Here is a 15,396-nt window from a genome sequence, read left to right as displayed (position 1 = left end):
TAGCTGGAAATGCATTTACCTCCAGCTAATCTTTGCTGACAGGGACAAAGCACCTCCTGGTGAAAAGTGCACCTGCATACAGCGAGAAAGTCAAAAGACATCCATAAATATATTAAAATCTTTGAAGGGTTGCCAATGAAGTCTCATTTTGGCTGTGGAATCCGAACCATTTCCAAAAGTGAGATCCAATCTTTTCTTCCGCTTAAAGGGTGGCGTGTTCGTGAGAATAAACATGCTCTCCAGATTGTGCCCGGGATGAGGCTGGAGGAAGGCCAACGCAGCGCCACTCTCGCCAGTCACCGGTCGCTTTTTCCAGTTTGGATTGCTGCTCCGTTGAGCCTTGGAACCTTCCAGCGGGAGCTTATTATCATCACCGCTGCCAAGGTTAATCCCACCAGTCTGTACTATTGTCTTCTACCAACTGTGTTTGATTCACAGTCAACTATAGACATTATTTACTTCTTTTTGTCATATTGTCTACATTTCCAACCCTTGAGTATCATAAAAGCGCTATTTAGCAAATCAGAAGTTCATACATCTGCACCCGTAGTTTGCTTTCCTCCTTCTGAGAAGTTTTTTTTTTCTGAGACAGCACAGAATTGATCACTTTTCATCTTTGGGCTGGATTTTGTGGGCGGAGCACAACTTTTTACGGCTTACTGTGATGTCACATGAGCCCCCCGATATTTCGACATGTCAAAGAAACTGCAAACGTACTCATAATGTAGCAAGCCACCAACGCAAATGCTAACTTTACGTATAGAGGCTAATTGATGAGATTTAATTGTGTGGTCGGTCGTAGATGTTCACGTGAAGCAGATCCAGACTGAGAGCACAGAAGGGGGGGTGATGGGGGTGTAGGGGAAGGCGTGCGCATGAGCGGTCGACCTCAGAGAGTGTCTGCAAAGTCATCTGAGGTCGACCGTTTTATGTGATCAGATACCGTAGATAAGGCACAGTCTGGGCTTTTAGTCTAACATCAAAACATGTTTTAAGCAATGTTCACGATTGCCACGGACAATTTTACATCCTCCACAAGTGGAGATCTTCTTGCAGTTCCTTATAAATGTAATTTGCACGCGTTAATCTCTTGCAATGTAGACCATGTGCCACTCCTACGTTCCTTTGGAAGCAAGTCTGTGTTCACACCCACAACGGCGCAAACTGGTTGCACGTCAGTGAAAATATCAAAAGACAAAAAAAAATCTTTTTTCGTCACATTCTTCTTCTCACTCCAAGCATATGTGCCAAATCAACTTCCATTTTTTGATGAGGCTAATATTAACGTGCTAATAAAAATGTGAAAACAACTTGACTTTTTTTGTAAAGGAGACTTAAATCTAAACAAATGCGACAGCGTTTGATCAGTGTCACGTGATTACGGCAGCGGATCTATTTTTGCGGTCATGGCTGGGTCACGGCCCCAGCTGTGATTACACGTTGTAATCAAGCGCCGAGTCGGACGACCTGGTGGCGTATAAATCAACGACGGGATCTGCCACTAAATAAACAAGTACAGTGTGCAGGTGTAGGACAAACAAGCAATAAGTGGGCTTGCCGGGTATCATACTCTGTCATCAGCATGTCCACGGGCTGATACACTACCTGCTGCTTTCTGCTAATTCCCGCCATTAACAGTGACATTTAAAGAGATATCCCCCAAGTGAACGGCCGCCTGTGTAAAGTACCTTTTCATTAAGCGATTATGTGTGGGCCTCGAGGGGTGAGCAGGAGAAGTGTTTCTGCCTGTGTGCGACTGTGACAGACTGAGAAAGGGTCGGGAAGAGACAGCGACTAAGAGCTGAGCGTGCAGATAAAGAGGAGAGGATGAGTAGGGGAGGCAGTGATTTATTCCCATTCGTAGGTTGGAAGCCTAGCGTGTAAATCACGAGGACCTCTGAGTAATTGCTATTACGCTGACATACTACAGGGTCACGGGACTCAAGCGGCACAGCTGTAGGATGTCCATCGAGGTTACAGCGCGGGCTTGCTATTTTCTGTTTAACTATTTTCAAACAGAGGGTGAATTGTTTTTGGGATATTCATTCAAAAAAAATTAGGGCAGTCCTCTTAATTCAATAATGAATCAATCAGGAATTGCATTTGAGTTCAAACTGTGCAGCGTGCTGATTTGCTTCCGTGAAAATGTCCCTGTCTCAGAAGCAAGGCCTTCACTGTGATTACTTTGAAACACATTACTGAAGAGTGAGTGGCAGTTGTGGTTTGTGCAGGGTGTGCTTCCACACAGGATATTTATGGTGAGGGTGACCCCCGCCCCCACCACCACCACCACCAAAAAAAGAAACCTTACATGTGATATAAACCATTAATGTTGATGTGTAGTTTGTTGTTGAGATAAACAACCACTAGAGGGAGCCCCGCCTGGTTGAGGACCTAGCCGTTCTGCAGTTCGAGCCGCCAATATGAATTTCCAAATTATATGCTATTTGTTTATATGCTACATAATTTGAGTTGAGCCTCATCTGGTCAAACCCTGACACAGTAAGACGATGGCAAACAAAGAGCTGTTTTTTCTTTTTTAGCAAAGCAGAAAACACGCATTTGGATCTAACTTGAAGAGTGCTTGATTTAGCAGCTCTGGCACATTAACATTCCCGCTGAGGAGCTTGCTCAAGTATCTAGAGACACAAAAGGGAGCCTGCTCTGAAAGTTTGTCTTTTCATCTTTATTTTTGGCACAATGGCCAAACGCGCTAATGATCTATCCATCTATCTATCTGTGCTACCACAAGAGAAGGTGGAGAAGAAAAAAAAAATTTACACCCTAAACACAGTGTATGTATTCCAAGATAGGAGGAAATTGTTTCAAAATCAAAAAAAAATCTTTAGTCATCCATCGTATTAGTCCTCGTACCTCAAATAGGCTCAGATAAATAGAAAGTGTGGGAACGCAGATTTGACAGTAGACTGATGTGCAAGGGAAACGAGGGTGACGGTGGATTTTAATAAATGTTGGCTTCTTCGCTACAGGAGGCCTCCTAATTACTGTTTGAGACGTACAGCAATTTCCATCCAAGTCATTGCTGGTGGGAACGGCACAGAGGGCACCCTTCACTGCAGGCACGGGCTGCCTATTTTACTACAGCTGACTGAGCCATCACTATACTGTATGGGCAATCTCATTAAACCTTGACTGACGCTTAAACAGAGCCACTGGAGCTGAAGGTACTGATTTAATTATGAGTCAGTGAGATTATACTGCAGTGACAGGTAATATGTTTGAATTTTTGCATCGTTATTACCTGTTTTGGGGTTCAAAGTAAAACTAAAATGATTGTAGTGGAACCTCAAACAGCACAAAAGTGATCTAATTAAAGAATTTTATGAAAAAAAAACATATCTCATTCGTCAAACAAAATTATCAATGTGCAGGAGTTGAGAAAAACACGAATGTCCCAATTGAAATGTGTGATGTCTGTTTGCTGTTCCCTCCCCAGACATCATTAAATGTCAAATTATTTACTATACAGGGGTTAGATTTACATTGCCACCTTGACAGATGTTGATTCTAGTTCAACTTTATTGTCAAACTAATACTTGTTGTGTAAAGCAAAAACCGTGACTGCCTCAGGGAAATCTGTTAGCTTAATGCTAACACACAATGCAAAACTCCATTGACGTGCTAACAAATAGCATTGTGTCAGAACATATTGTCATACTAAAATCTTGGGCGGAGTATTTTGAAAATTGAACATTAAAGACACTTGGATTGAATTGTACTAGACGTTTGATGATTTTCATTTTATATAATTACTGTAGATGAAACTGGGTGTTTTAGTGGTTAGGCATCAATGTGAGTATGATGTGTGTCAAGGGTGAATACCGCTTCTCGCCCAAAGCCAGCTAGAAGAAGATCCAGCTTCCCCACAATCCTACGATGTGGGTAAGCTGCACTATTGGAAATGGATGAATATTACTGTAAAGGTAAAAATAACGAGACGGACACTTAGTCAGGTGTCTTCAAAGGGCAAGTGGTTTTATTTTATATGATTACTATTTAATTTTATTACATAGTGGTTCTCAGTTAATCTATTTCATTTTCACACTACAGTGTCGCCAGTAGGAGAAAAGGTGTTGAAATTCAAATAACTCGGTGGTCAACTGAAACTGATTGTCTTGGACTTTGGAGATTCCGCCGTATCATGTCGAAGCCGTCCTCTGTGACTCAACGCTCTTGTCGCCAAGGTGATCACACATTTACATTGTAACCATGGACACCGAATCTATCACGTTTGTGCATGGCATTTAGTTACATGCGGATCTGATTTTTGTCAGATGAGCACAAGTGTGTCTTTCACAAACGCAACCAAAAACAAACAAAAAGAAGGATAATAAAAGCAACTCCTACACATTAGCAGATAAGGTTGCGGTCGTAAAATGCTGACTGGCAATCAATTTGTGGCAATAGCTCCCATCTTACAGGATGAAAACGTGCATGCTATTGGGTGCATTACAGCCTTTAATTTTGTCAATGGGTGCCTTACACATGCACAATGCTGCTTCAGTGTTGCTAGCAGGGTGCTGCTGAGTGGTTGGCGTGAGGTGAATGATAAGCATGTCCCTCGGCCTGATGATATGATATTCCCTGCTAGGTCATCAAATCACTGCTCGTCCTACAGCAGCTCCCACTTTTATTGAGCTGCTGCCCTCCAGTGCTTTGGAGCCATATGTTTGGAGTAATTGAAGCTACAATGTGTGCCTGTGTGTTTACTGACTTTAAGCGTGTGTGTGTGTGTGTTTTGATTATTTATCAAAAAGACTCAAAGTGTAGTTAAGAGTAAAGTAGCCAGCCTGCGGTATTTTTGATATTTTCGTAGATAGTCGCAGTTAGAAAAGGGCGGTTGCGCCGTTATGGGAGTGGACAAAGCCTTAAAGTCAAAAGGTATTATTTTCTTTATGTGCATTTGAGAAAATAGCAGCCTAATTTCTGCCAAGATTACAAACAGGTAGTAGTTGGTTAGGCGTTGTAACTATAAGGCAGCATAATCAAGTCATTCTGATATGAAATGCTGTCACAACCTTGATTTAGTTTCACCTGGTCTAAAGTAAAGTCTACTCTTTAGTTAAATTGTCAGGTGTCTTTCCACTTAGGTAGGTAGGTAGGCACGGAACAGTTCATGAAAGGGAAAATACAATCACTTGTCAAAGTGAACCACATTTTTTTTAGTTATACTGAAAAGCTAACGCTGCAACTTGCAATGCTTTCACTGACGTCAGCCTACTGTGACATCAAGCAGCAAATGACAATCATCTGACCTACTTCCCCTTGCCGCGATGCTGCAGTTTAAGGTTCAATACTGTCTGATACTATCAGAGACCTCTCTTCAGCTGAAATTAGCATGCATTTACCATTTTCTGCTTTGAATTTTTTTCTTCCTGTCTTATTTTCACTTTTACATGATTATTATTGTTAACAGCGTGTCATATTCTAATTTCTCTTGATGTTGGCTGGGACAACCCGGAATCAAATCAGTGAAACCTCAAGGACGGAGCTAAATGGCCAGCAGTTCTGCTAGCCTGCTCATCATCTGTCTGCCTGCCTACCAAGGTCGAATGATAAAGTGTGAGGGAGATGTTAAACGTCAGCAGGGAAAAGACAGTGTAAAAATCCATTCTGTATTTACAGCATGAATGTATTTATTCAGTCGCGTTAATCTCACCTTTTTTCTGTCCTATTATTGTCACATAGCAGACTCACCATTTGTCCAATGCCTGTGAACAGGTTAATTGCCAGAAACTCTGAAGGACAATGTATTATTGTCCTTCAGAAATAGCTGTGTAATGTGATGTTTTTGCAGAAAGTCAATATTGGCCTTAATAAAAAAAATTCATCGAAGGCAGGCGTTGTCTAGTATTATATATGTCTTAACTAAAAAGAAGATTGCAGCTTTTCTCTATATAAGTGAGCAATAACCCCATAATTATATTAATTTAAATCGTTCAACGTGTTCTGTGTGAATGGATGGAAGTGAAAGTAGTTTTGATTTAAAGTACTGCATTCTTTCCTGCTGTATTTTGAGCACTTAAAAAAAAAAAATACAATAGCGACCTCATGTGGTATATTCAGCCCCTACTACATGAAGTGGTCATTAAACGGTCGACTGTAAATATTTTATACCACTTTTTAAAATATTTAAATAAAATATTTTCCATTTTTATGGTTATTGTCACAAAGATAACGGACTAATATAGCTTGACAAGGAACCATCTTTCATACGGAACCATTGTCCCCGGAGATAGTTCAACCCGGAAGACATTAACTAGAATGCTAACCAGCTGTGTAGCACACCGAGCTCCGCCGGTTTTCTTTCACTGCAAGTCACTTCTTATTAACTTAGTTCACTTAATTGCAACTGATCTGCGTGACAACATCGGTGTTTTCGTGTGAGTGAGTTGACAGCACTTCACGCATCTGATGCAACGACAATGAGAGGGAGGTGAGTCAGAAGTACCTGGCCGCCTGGTTAACGTCGACGAGTAAACGCTAGTTAGCTTGCCGACACCCTTGGGCATGCTAAAAGCTCAAAGAAGGCTCTAGCTGGCAATCACCGCAATAGATGATTTGTTTTCTAATATTAAACTTGAGGCTTTTATCCTAATCAATAATTCCTCATTTGTTTCTCGTCAAATTGGGTGTGAGGTCGGTTAGGTCGGTGAGGTTAGCACGAGCGTGCATTGACACTATCAGTTGCTACAGTTACTCTACTGTCATCAAATACTGTAAAGACCAAAGGTTGGGTGTGCCTTTAGTTATTTTTAACAGCGGCGTTTAACACGGTCTTTCCTCAATCTGTATATGCACTGTTTTGTGAATTTGGAGTCATGACAACATTTATTTTCTAATTGAGCTGTGCAATGGATTTCATGAATCCAGCAACTACATTTCTGATTGCCTCATGTGTCGTGTTCTCTGTTTTTTCAGGTTATTGTTTTTGTGACCACGCTCTGTGTTGCCATGGAGAAGTCATGGAGGTTGTGGGGCTCAGTGGAGCGTTGCGCCCTCACTTTAGTCTCCTGGTCCTGGGGTGCCTGCCGTGTCTCCCTGCTCGCTCTTATTTTAACCTTCCACCTGTATGGCGGTTTCATCCTCCTGGCTCTCATCCTCGCCTCCGTTGCGGGCATCCTCTATAAGTTCCAAGACGCGCTCCTCTACTTCCCAGACCAGCCGTCTTCATCGCGCCTCTACGTTCCTGTGCCGACGGGAATCCCGCACGAGAATGTGTACATTCGCACAAAAGACGGTGTGAAGCTCAACCTTATCCTGCTGCGCTACACGGGCGGGGATGTGCCACCTGGGGTGGCGGGGGCCAGTCAGAGCAGCCCCACATCCTCGGCGCCGCCCACCATTCTCTACTTCCACGGCAACGCGGGCAATATAGGCCACAGGGTGCCTAATGCCTTGCTGATGCTGGTTAATCTGAAAGCCAACGTGGTGCTGGTGGACTACCGCGGCTACGGGAAGAGCGACGGCGAGCCCAGCGAGGAGGGCCTCTACCTGGACGCCGAGGCCACGCTGGACTATGTGATGACCCGGCCCGATTTGGACAAAACCAAAGTGGTACTGTTCGGCCGCTCGCTCGGTGGCGCCGTGGTCATCCGCTTGGCGTCGACCAACCCGCATCGCGTGGCGGCCATTATAGTGGAAAACACCTTCCTCAGCATCCCACACATGGCGGCGACGCTCTTCTCCTTCTTGCCCATGCGCCTGCTGCCATTGTGGTGCTACAGGAATAAGTTCCTGTCCTACCGGCAGGTGGCGCTGTGCCGCATGCCCTCGCTGTTCGTCTCCGGACTGTCGGACCAACTCATACCGCCGGTCATGATGAAGCAACTGTACGAAATGTCGCCGTCGCGGACTAAACGCCTGGCCATCTTCCCTGAGGGCACGCACAATGACACGTGGCAGTGTCAAGGCTACTTCGCCGCCTTGGAGCAGTTTGTTTGCGAGCTGCTTAAGAGCCACGCCCATGAGGAGAGTGTGCAGACATCCTCCAATGTCACCATCATCTGATGGAACTTTGTTTTTAATGCTTCTTTGATTTCATTCACATCTGTAAATGGGTTTTGTTCAGGGAGGTGAATCATTACTCTTTTCATTTTTTTCATCCATAAACGCATGCATGTGACTCTTAATACAGTGTTTTCCAACCTTTATTGAGTCAAGGCTTATATTTTTTATTTGACTAAAATCTCAAGGAACAGCACACTAAAAGGAATGTTACAAAAGGGTATGCACTGGCTTATTAAGGGCTTTCTGCCATCTAGTAGAAGAGCATTTAATTGTTGTGCCTGTCGCTATATGTCGCTGGCACAGTTGTCTGAACAAAGGAAATTATTTGTCGGAAAAAAAGAAAAGGATAATTTCTAGCTGCATGCTGGTTGGGAATCACTGTTATACTAAATGAGGTCACTTGCAAAAGACGACGTTGAGCGAAAATGTATTCCAGCTGCTGACGTAATCTGCAGTCGTGTCGTCTCGATGCGCATACAGATTTGAGCTGCGACGACATGGCAGCTCTTTCGGTTGCCCCGCAAGACTTGAAGTCTGACTATAACACAAAACCATGCACAGTTATGTAAATACAACTTCATTATTTCATGATCATCCTTATTTTGAGTGATACTTTTAGTTTGATGCCAATGAAAATGAAATTATGTAAACGTCACCACAACCCCCTCGCCCCTTTCCATTATGACCCTAATACTTTTTTGGAAAATAGCAGCTTTCCTTTTTGGAATGGAATGAAAAGCTTACCCCTTTGAGTGCCAGACTGAGTTTTTAAAGTCTAATCCTCAAAGATATTTTTCTCTTGTGTTTGTATCCATCCACTGGAATCGTAAAATGAAACCAGGCTCTGCTGGAGGAGTGTTTAAGATCAGCACCTCTTTCATTCAACATATATTTGGACGCATGCGTGTTGTATTAAATTTACAAGAGCCTGTCTTTTGTGATGATTTATAATCCTATCTGGCGTTGTTTTCCACTCTAATCATCTTTTAGGTTCTGATCACCCTCCTACAATGTGCCAAAATGGCTGTAGTCCCTCGAAGGGCTGTTAATGAGCTAATTAACCTTTCCCCGGTGTCTTTCTTTGGTTTGTCTGCCCTCGCGTTCAAAGTGCAGAACAATGAAGCCATTTGAGTACACAGCGGAGCTCTTCAGCCATATTTGGTCCGACGGTTTATAAAGCCAACGCTTGGCAAGGAAAAGAGCTGCTATGAATGTAATTATTAGTGCGTGCGCTTGTATTTATGTGTCGATCTTCCCCGCGGCGGCATCGGAAGATGACCTTTCCTGGTTTGTCTCTGACATGTTGACATTGCACTTAAGAGTAACGTGTTTTTTTTGTTTTTTTTTTTGCCCTCAACGTTTTGGGTTACTGTGGTTTCCTGCCTTTTGCTAATTTTAAAGAATTGGGGATCTTGCGTTGTTACAACTGCAAAGCCAGTCCGAATGTGTTTGTTTTTCTAAATCTGAATGCAACACAAATCAGTATTCACTGATGGAATGAGTGCAAGTGTGTGTTGCTTTCAGGGGCTGGCATGTGATTGTTTCGGATACAAATTTGCACTGCGTTGACTTTTTGTATTAAGACTTGACAAAGATGCGTTTCTTAAGCAGACAAATGAATGACTCGTCTTCATCTTCAGCTTGAAGAAGTCACTGAATGATCATCTTTCCACCCACCTTCACCATTTCTGGGTTTTTATTCACACGCCGCTTTTGTAAGCTCATATTTTCACTTTGTGTATTCTGTGCTGTAACATGCAATAACATTGATACATGAAATTGTGACATTTTTAAATGAATGAAATAAATCATGTAAGACAATTTTGATGCCACCTCACTTTTTATGTGCAGAACTTTTTCTCCTGTCCTGTCCATTGAATTAACTCAATGTAACTTGTGGGAATGTATCATGATAAGAGCCTGACTGTTGAGGCAGGAAGTTGATGTGGTTAGCCAAGCAGAACAAGTAGGGGAAGCAGCTCTCTCTTTTTTAGTGACTATTCATTCAACTGGAAGCAACTGGAGAACGAATGTGAAACCAAAGCATATCAGCGCTCAGGAATTGACTCCCATTCCTGCGTGTGCGAGCCTGACAATGGCGGTTAGCTTGCATTTGGATCCCGGGACAGACAAGAAGGCCGTTGAGGCCCAAGGGCTTTCCAGGCAGGTCCTCCTGCTTTCGCTGGCGGTCATCACCTCGTCCTCTCTGTCTGCACTCTCCTTGTACCAGCTGGTGGTCCTAAGCGCTGAGGTGGAGGGCTTGAAATCTGAAGTGTGTCGCAGGAGGGTGGAAAGGCCGGAGGCCAAGTGTGATGAGCAGGTGAGCCATTTGAACAGTTTTTATGGAATGCTTATCCTAACGTTAGACGTGTACCCTTTATTCTTTCCTATTGTATTCCTTTTCTGTGTTTAGGATGTGAGTGGCACGAGAAGCAGCCAGACAGATCCTCACCACCCATTCACTCTGAGGAGGAGGAGGAGGATGGTCTCTGGAACAGACACATCAGGTGAGCTCTTGTCTTTGTTTTCTTCTGCTTTTAGTTGTCCTGGGATTTAATGGGAAAAGAAAAATTGTGCGTCAAAAAATTCATCAGACATTTCCCCTCCCCCCAGTTTCACAGTCTTGTCTCCAGTTGTTGGCGAACAAGAACAGAAGAATCTTCAGGAAAGGTAAAGAAAATGTTTCAGTATGTTCAGTGGAATCTCTCAAATGGAATGTTATAAAAGCTCAGATCACTAAAAAAAAAATCACAATCCCTGGTGAGCTATTTTTGGAACAGGCCTGGGGTCTCCCAAGTGCTCGTGGGCTTCATGTTGGTGACCCCTCATATAAATAAATAAATAAACAACAATTAAACAAAATATAAAATAAAATAAAATGAAGTGGTGAAATGAAGTGAAATGAAGTGAAATGAAGTGAAATGAAGTGAAAAAAAATTAAATAAAATTAAATTAAATAAGGGGCGGGCTCGGTGGCGCACTGGGTAGCACGTCCGCCTCACATTTAGGAGGGTGCGGGTACGATTCCACCTCCGGCCCTCCCTGTGTGGAGTTTGCATGTTCTCCCCGGCCCCGCGTGGGTTTTCTCCAGGCACTCCGGTTTCCTCCCACATCACAAAAACATGCTTGGTAGGCCGATTGAAGACTCCAAATTGTCCCTAGGTGTGAGTGCGAGTGCAAATGGTTGTTTGTCTCTGTGTGCCCTGCGATTGGCTGGCAACCGGTTCAGGGTGTCCCCCGCCTACTGCCCGATGACGGCTGGGATAGGCTCCAGCACACTCGCGACCCCCGTGGGGACTAAGCGGTTCAGAAAATGGATGGATGGATGGATGGATGGATAAATAAAATAAAATAATATAAATAAGTGTCTTAAACAGTCCCATTAACACAAATTTATAAGAAAATCAACATGATGAACGTGTTTTCTGCATTAGATTTTGCCCTGGAGCCATACACGGGCATCCCCTGGATGACTGGCCTGAGGAGAGGCTCTTCGCTGGAGGTGATAGGAGACAACATACTGGTCCAAGAGGAGGGATATTACCTTGTCTACAGTCAGGTTAGTAGCACATGTCAATGTTCTTATTTAGTTTTACCACAAGATGGCGCTTCTGGCCTACATTGCAACCTGCTGATTGAACATGAAGCTCGAACAACTCTGCCTGCAGTCAGTGCAGAAAACGATCTATGCAAATGATGCATTCTTGTAAAATGAATATTTAATGATTCATCATTGTTAATGCATGATAAAATCCCAGGTATGCAGGGAACACTTCATTAGTTATATTTGCATCTATCTAATGAAAACCCATACAAGCCTTGTATCAAAAAATTCCACCTCTATAAAACTCATTTTGTTGATGGACATATCAGGTAATATTCATATTTCTTTCATGTATGTGTGTACCAGTATACCAGTATCGTATCATGCCGATAACCAACCATATTTCAACGTCTTGGGAATGTTTGCAGATACCAGCCACTGATACTTGAGGCAAAAGAAAAAAAATCAATCATTGAGTAATTCTTCCTCACCAGTAGTTGGCGCTACATTGCAAATCATCATAGGCAACAGAAAAAAAGAAACATTCTGTCATCAACGTTTTGCTATCATGTTGACTGAGATTTACTTTGTGGTATCGTTACTTGGTATCGGAGTGTTAACATGAGTGAGACACTATCAAACATTCCTAGTTCTATGGCAAATCGGAATATTTTGTATCCAGCACAGGGCTTTGTGTGGGCAGATTTAAGGCTATTTATAGTGCAAAGAAGTACGTAATTCTCCACCACTGGAAATGACAAGGACAAGGAGGAATGCATTGTAGCCAAAAACAACTTTTTGATCCTTTTTGTCATAATGCATTGTACCTTCCTTTGTATCTAATTTGTTACTATATTTAGATACAAATACAGCACACAAAAAAACCCCACAGCAACACAGTCCCCTCCAAAAGTATTGGAACACACAAGTGATTATACATTTCATTCAATTCCTGATCATGTATTCTATTATCTTTGTCTATTATCTCCCTTCACATTCAGGTCTACTACATGGACAGCACATTTGCAATGGGCCACGTGGTGGTCCGAAGGAAGAGGACGGTGGTAGGCAACGAGGCGCAGTACGTGATCCTGTTTCGCTGCATCCAGCGCATGGACAGCGTGTTCCCGTATAACACGTGTTACACGGGAGGTGCGTTATGATATAACCTACTTTGTACACCATCTTTACAGCAGCAAACAGCAATGCTGCTTCAAGGTGTGAAATGCGCTGATGTTTCCCTCAGGTGTCGTGAAGCTGGAAGTCGGTGATCAGTTGGAGCTGCTGATCCCCAGGTCCACGGCCAATGTGTCTCTGGATGGAGACTCCACTTTTTTCGGAGCTGTCAAGCTGGTTTAAAGTCTGTCACCTCGCATGAGAGTTGAAGGAGCTGGAAATCTGCCGGCCTTAAATGTGAGGAGAGACATTTTGACGCTGTGTGAATACAACGCTGGCCCTTGTTGTTTTAGGATGTGGTTTCTTTTTTTACAATTTTCGTTTATTTATAATACAACACGTGACCCGATTGAAAATATAAGGGGGGGGGGGGGTGGAAGGACGGACGGACGTTGTATTACTCAATAAATAATGAAATAAATACTTTGGATTTTATTTTTTTTCCCACTTTTTTTAACCTTCATACAATTTGAATGCACTTTTAAATGTATCCTGCTTAACACACGCTAAAAGGTCCCCCTCATCCACTCGACTTGTATCCAAAGGGCCACAAAGTTGGACAAAGCCCGGTGGGTGGTCGCTTTCTCACTATGGCGTCAGGCACTGGGAGTCGTGACTCCATTTGGCAAATTGAGAGACTTGTGGTGTGATGGAGGAGTGGGAGAAGAAAGTCAAAAATAGAAGGCACAGGAAGAGTGATTCCAAATGGCCTTAATGGATAAATGGAGACTGAGAAGCAGCCATTAGTTGAAAGAGGGCTGCGATGCTGCAACGCAACCGACAAAGCCCGAGGTCAGAAGTCATTCTTCACAAAATACTAAGAAGGAAACGGCTGTATTGGAGAAGCATTCATCCCCTTTGGAGGCAAAAAGTGTCAAACATGATCTAAAAATGCACCGACCCACCCTCCCTTTCTTTGTGATTCCATGGTGACGGCTGGCAAGCTCATGTCATTGTGGACCCGGCACACAAAAGACAAATCAGCATCTGACCGGCAAATCAGGAAATGAGACCTGCTGAGTACACACGTTGGTACTGACCATGCATAAAAAAAACACACAGGTTATAATAAACAGAGAAAATTAATAACCCAAATATACAAACAAGCTTGCGTTACTGTGTCAACGTATACGGCATGCTTTTTCCGTGTTCATACTCGTATTCGGGGATTGCTTTGATCTCCTCCAGGCAGCCCAAAGTAATCACGCTGATCCAGAGCTCTCCAGTAGAACTGGCAGCATCAGTATTTGGGTTTATCATTTAAGGACCGGCTGAGGATTTAGTCCAGCATAAAACCTGGATGATTTCAACTCGCCATTAGGTACATTTTTCAACCAATCCAGCCTGAGATGACACTAATTATTTTTGATCTGGAACGGGAGCTGAGCGAGGGATTTTATCATTTTTTAAGAAGCTATTAATCTCAATTATACTTCGCATTTTTTGAGTCGATAGGGTCTATTTGGAGCAGACTTAGGCCCCTGTCCTAGTTTACTGCAGTATGGCCATCATTGGACTTTATCAAAAGCGAAATGGTCTTTCGTTAGAAAATGGCTCCCCTGCAGGAGATGAATGAGAGCCACTTGTCAAGCCCTCCATCTTGCACTTTATTCTGTTTTATGGCTCCGGGATGGAGCTCTGGCAGACCACACACACTCACGCACACACTTGAAGGCTGAGGCAGTCTCTGTAAATATTGACTGCATCGCATCCGATGCCCTCCAACTTTATCCTGACTCATGAGGACAACCGCACTCTGTCTTTCTGATGCACTTTTTAAGTCAGTTTATTTTCCCAAAGGCAATATACTGAAACACACAGTAAAACTAAAAGACTCTGAGTCATAATAGAACCCCATAATTGAAATTTGAACAGAAAGAGCAACTTTACCCAGAAGGAACATTCTCGGAGTAAAAAGGATATTAATAAAGTGGATATATTATATAATGGAAAATTCACATTGTAATTGTATGAAAACTGCTGCTCACTTATTAAGTGTGAAATGACGCATTTGTCGTTTATGTCTTTCTTTTTGTCTCATTTGGTTCATGAACTTCCACACCACTTTTAGAGTCTCCCATGGGAGCATATAGCCAACAATCAGTCTGTGAAGCAGTGATCAGGAGAGGATGAAATAAGAAGGCGTGGCATGCTGTCACAAGTGGGCGTGGCTTAACGGCAGCATGGTCTGTTCTAAACTGCATTCATGGAAGTAACCCATGGAGCTTCTGCTACGTACATTTTTTTGTCTAATGTTACATTCCTGGAATGTTTGATTCTTCGACAACTGTCCAGCGTGGGTCACTTGACCAATACAACCTGCACTGCCCCTACTGGTTTGGAGGTGTATAACAAATACACTTTTTGACAGTATTACAAATTTTGTGTTTCTCCTTTAATCACCTTAATTCATCATAGGTTGAAACGGGAATTCTCCTCCGACATTTTTACCGGGTCCTTGCTCCTGGCTATGTTTGTCCTGTTGATGACCAATAGTTGGGGTTAGGGAGTAGGAATGGAGAACGGTCTTAAGGGGATTAGAGAAGTGAGCAAGGGAGGCTGATGCCGCAGCGGTGCTTTGTTGGGGTCTTGCATTCGTCCTCTGCACATCTGCTCCTCGCTGCTCTTTTATTTGCCCTTTCTGT

The 15,396-nt window shown here is 43.1% G+C and overlaps 2 protein-coding genes across 2 annotated transcripts; both read left to right on the top strand.

Moving 5' to 3' along the window:
- Positions 1 to 6,274: 6,274 nt before the first annotated feature.
- Positions 6,275 to 9,852, top strand: abhd13 (abhydrolase domain containing 13). The gene is made up of 2 exons (XM_037240149.1): positions 6,275 to 6,457; positions 6,943 to 9,852. Exon 2 carries the CDS (start codon positions 6,976 to 6,978, stop codon positions 8,029 to 8,031), a length of 1,056 nt encoding a protein of 351 aa, XP_037096044.1. The 5' UTR covers positions 6,275 to 6,457; positions 6,943 to 6,975; the 3' UTR covers positions 8,032 to 9,852.
- Positions 9,853 to 10,031: 179 nt separating this feature from the next.
- tnfsf13b (TNF superfamily member 13b) lies at positions 10,032 to 13,183 on the top strand. The gene is made up of 6 exons (XM_037240159.1): positions 10,032 to 10,351; positions 10,445 to 10,538; positions 10,645 to 10,701; positions 11,466 to 11,590; positions 12,577 to 12,727; positions 12,822 to 13,183. Exons 1-6 carry the CDS (start codon positions 10,127 to 10,129, stop codon positions 12,932 to 12,934), a joined length of 765 nt encoding a protein of 254 aa, XP_037096054.1. The 5' UTR covers positions 10,032 to 10,126; the 3' UTR covers positions 12,935 to 13,183.
- The last annotated feature ends 2,213 nt before the right edge of the window (positions 13,184 to 15,396 follow it).

The sequence above is a fragment of the Syngnathus acus genome, chromosome 21 (genome assembly GCF_901709675.1).
Source record: "Syngnathus acus chromosome 21, fSynAcu1.2, whole genome shotgun sequence".
In the NCBI taxonomy this organism is placed as follows: Eukaryota; Metazoa; Chordata; class Actinopteri; order Syngnathiformes; family Syngnathidae; genus Syngnathus; species Syngnathus acus.
The sequence above is the reverse complement of the archived record's forward strand: the minus strand, read 5'-3'. Positions and strand labels throughout refer to the sequence as shown.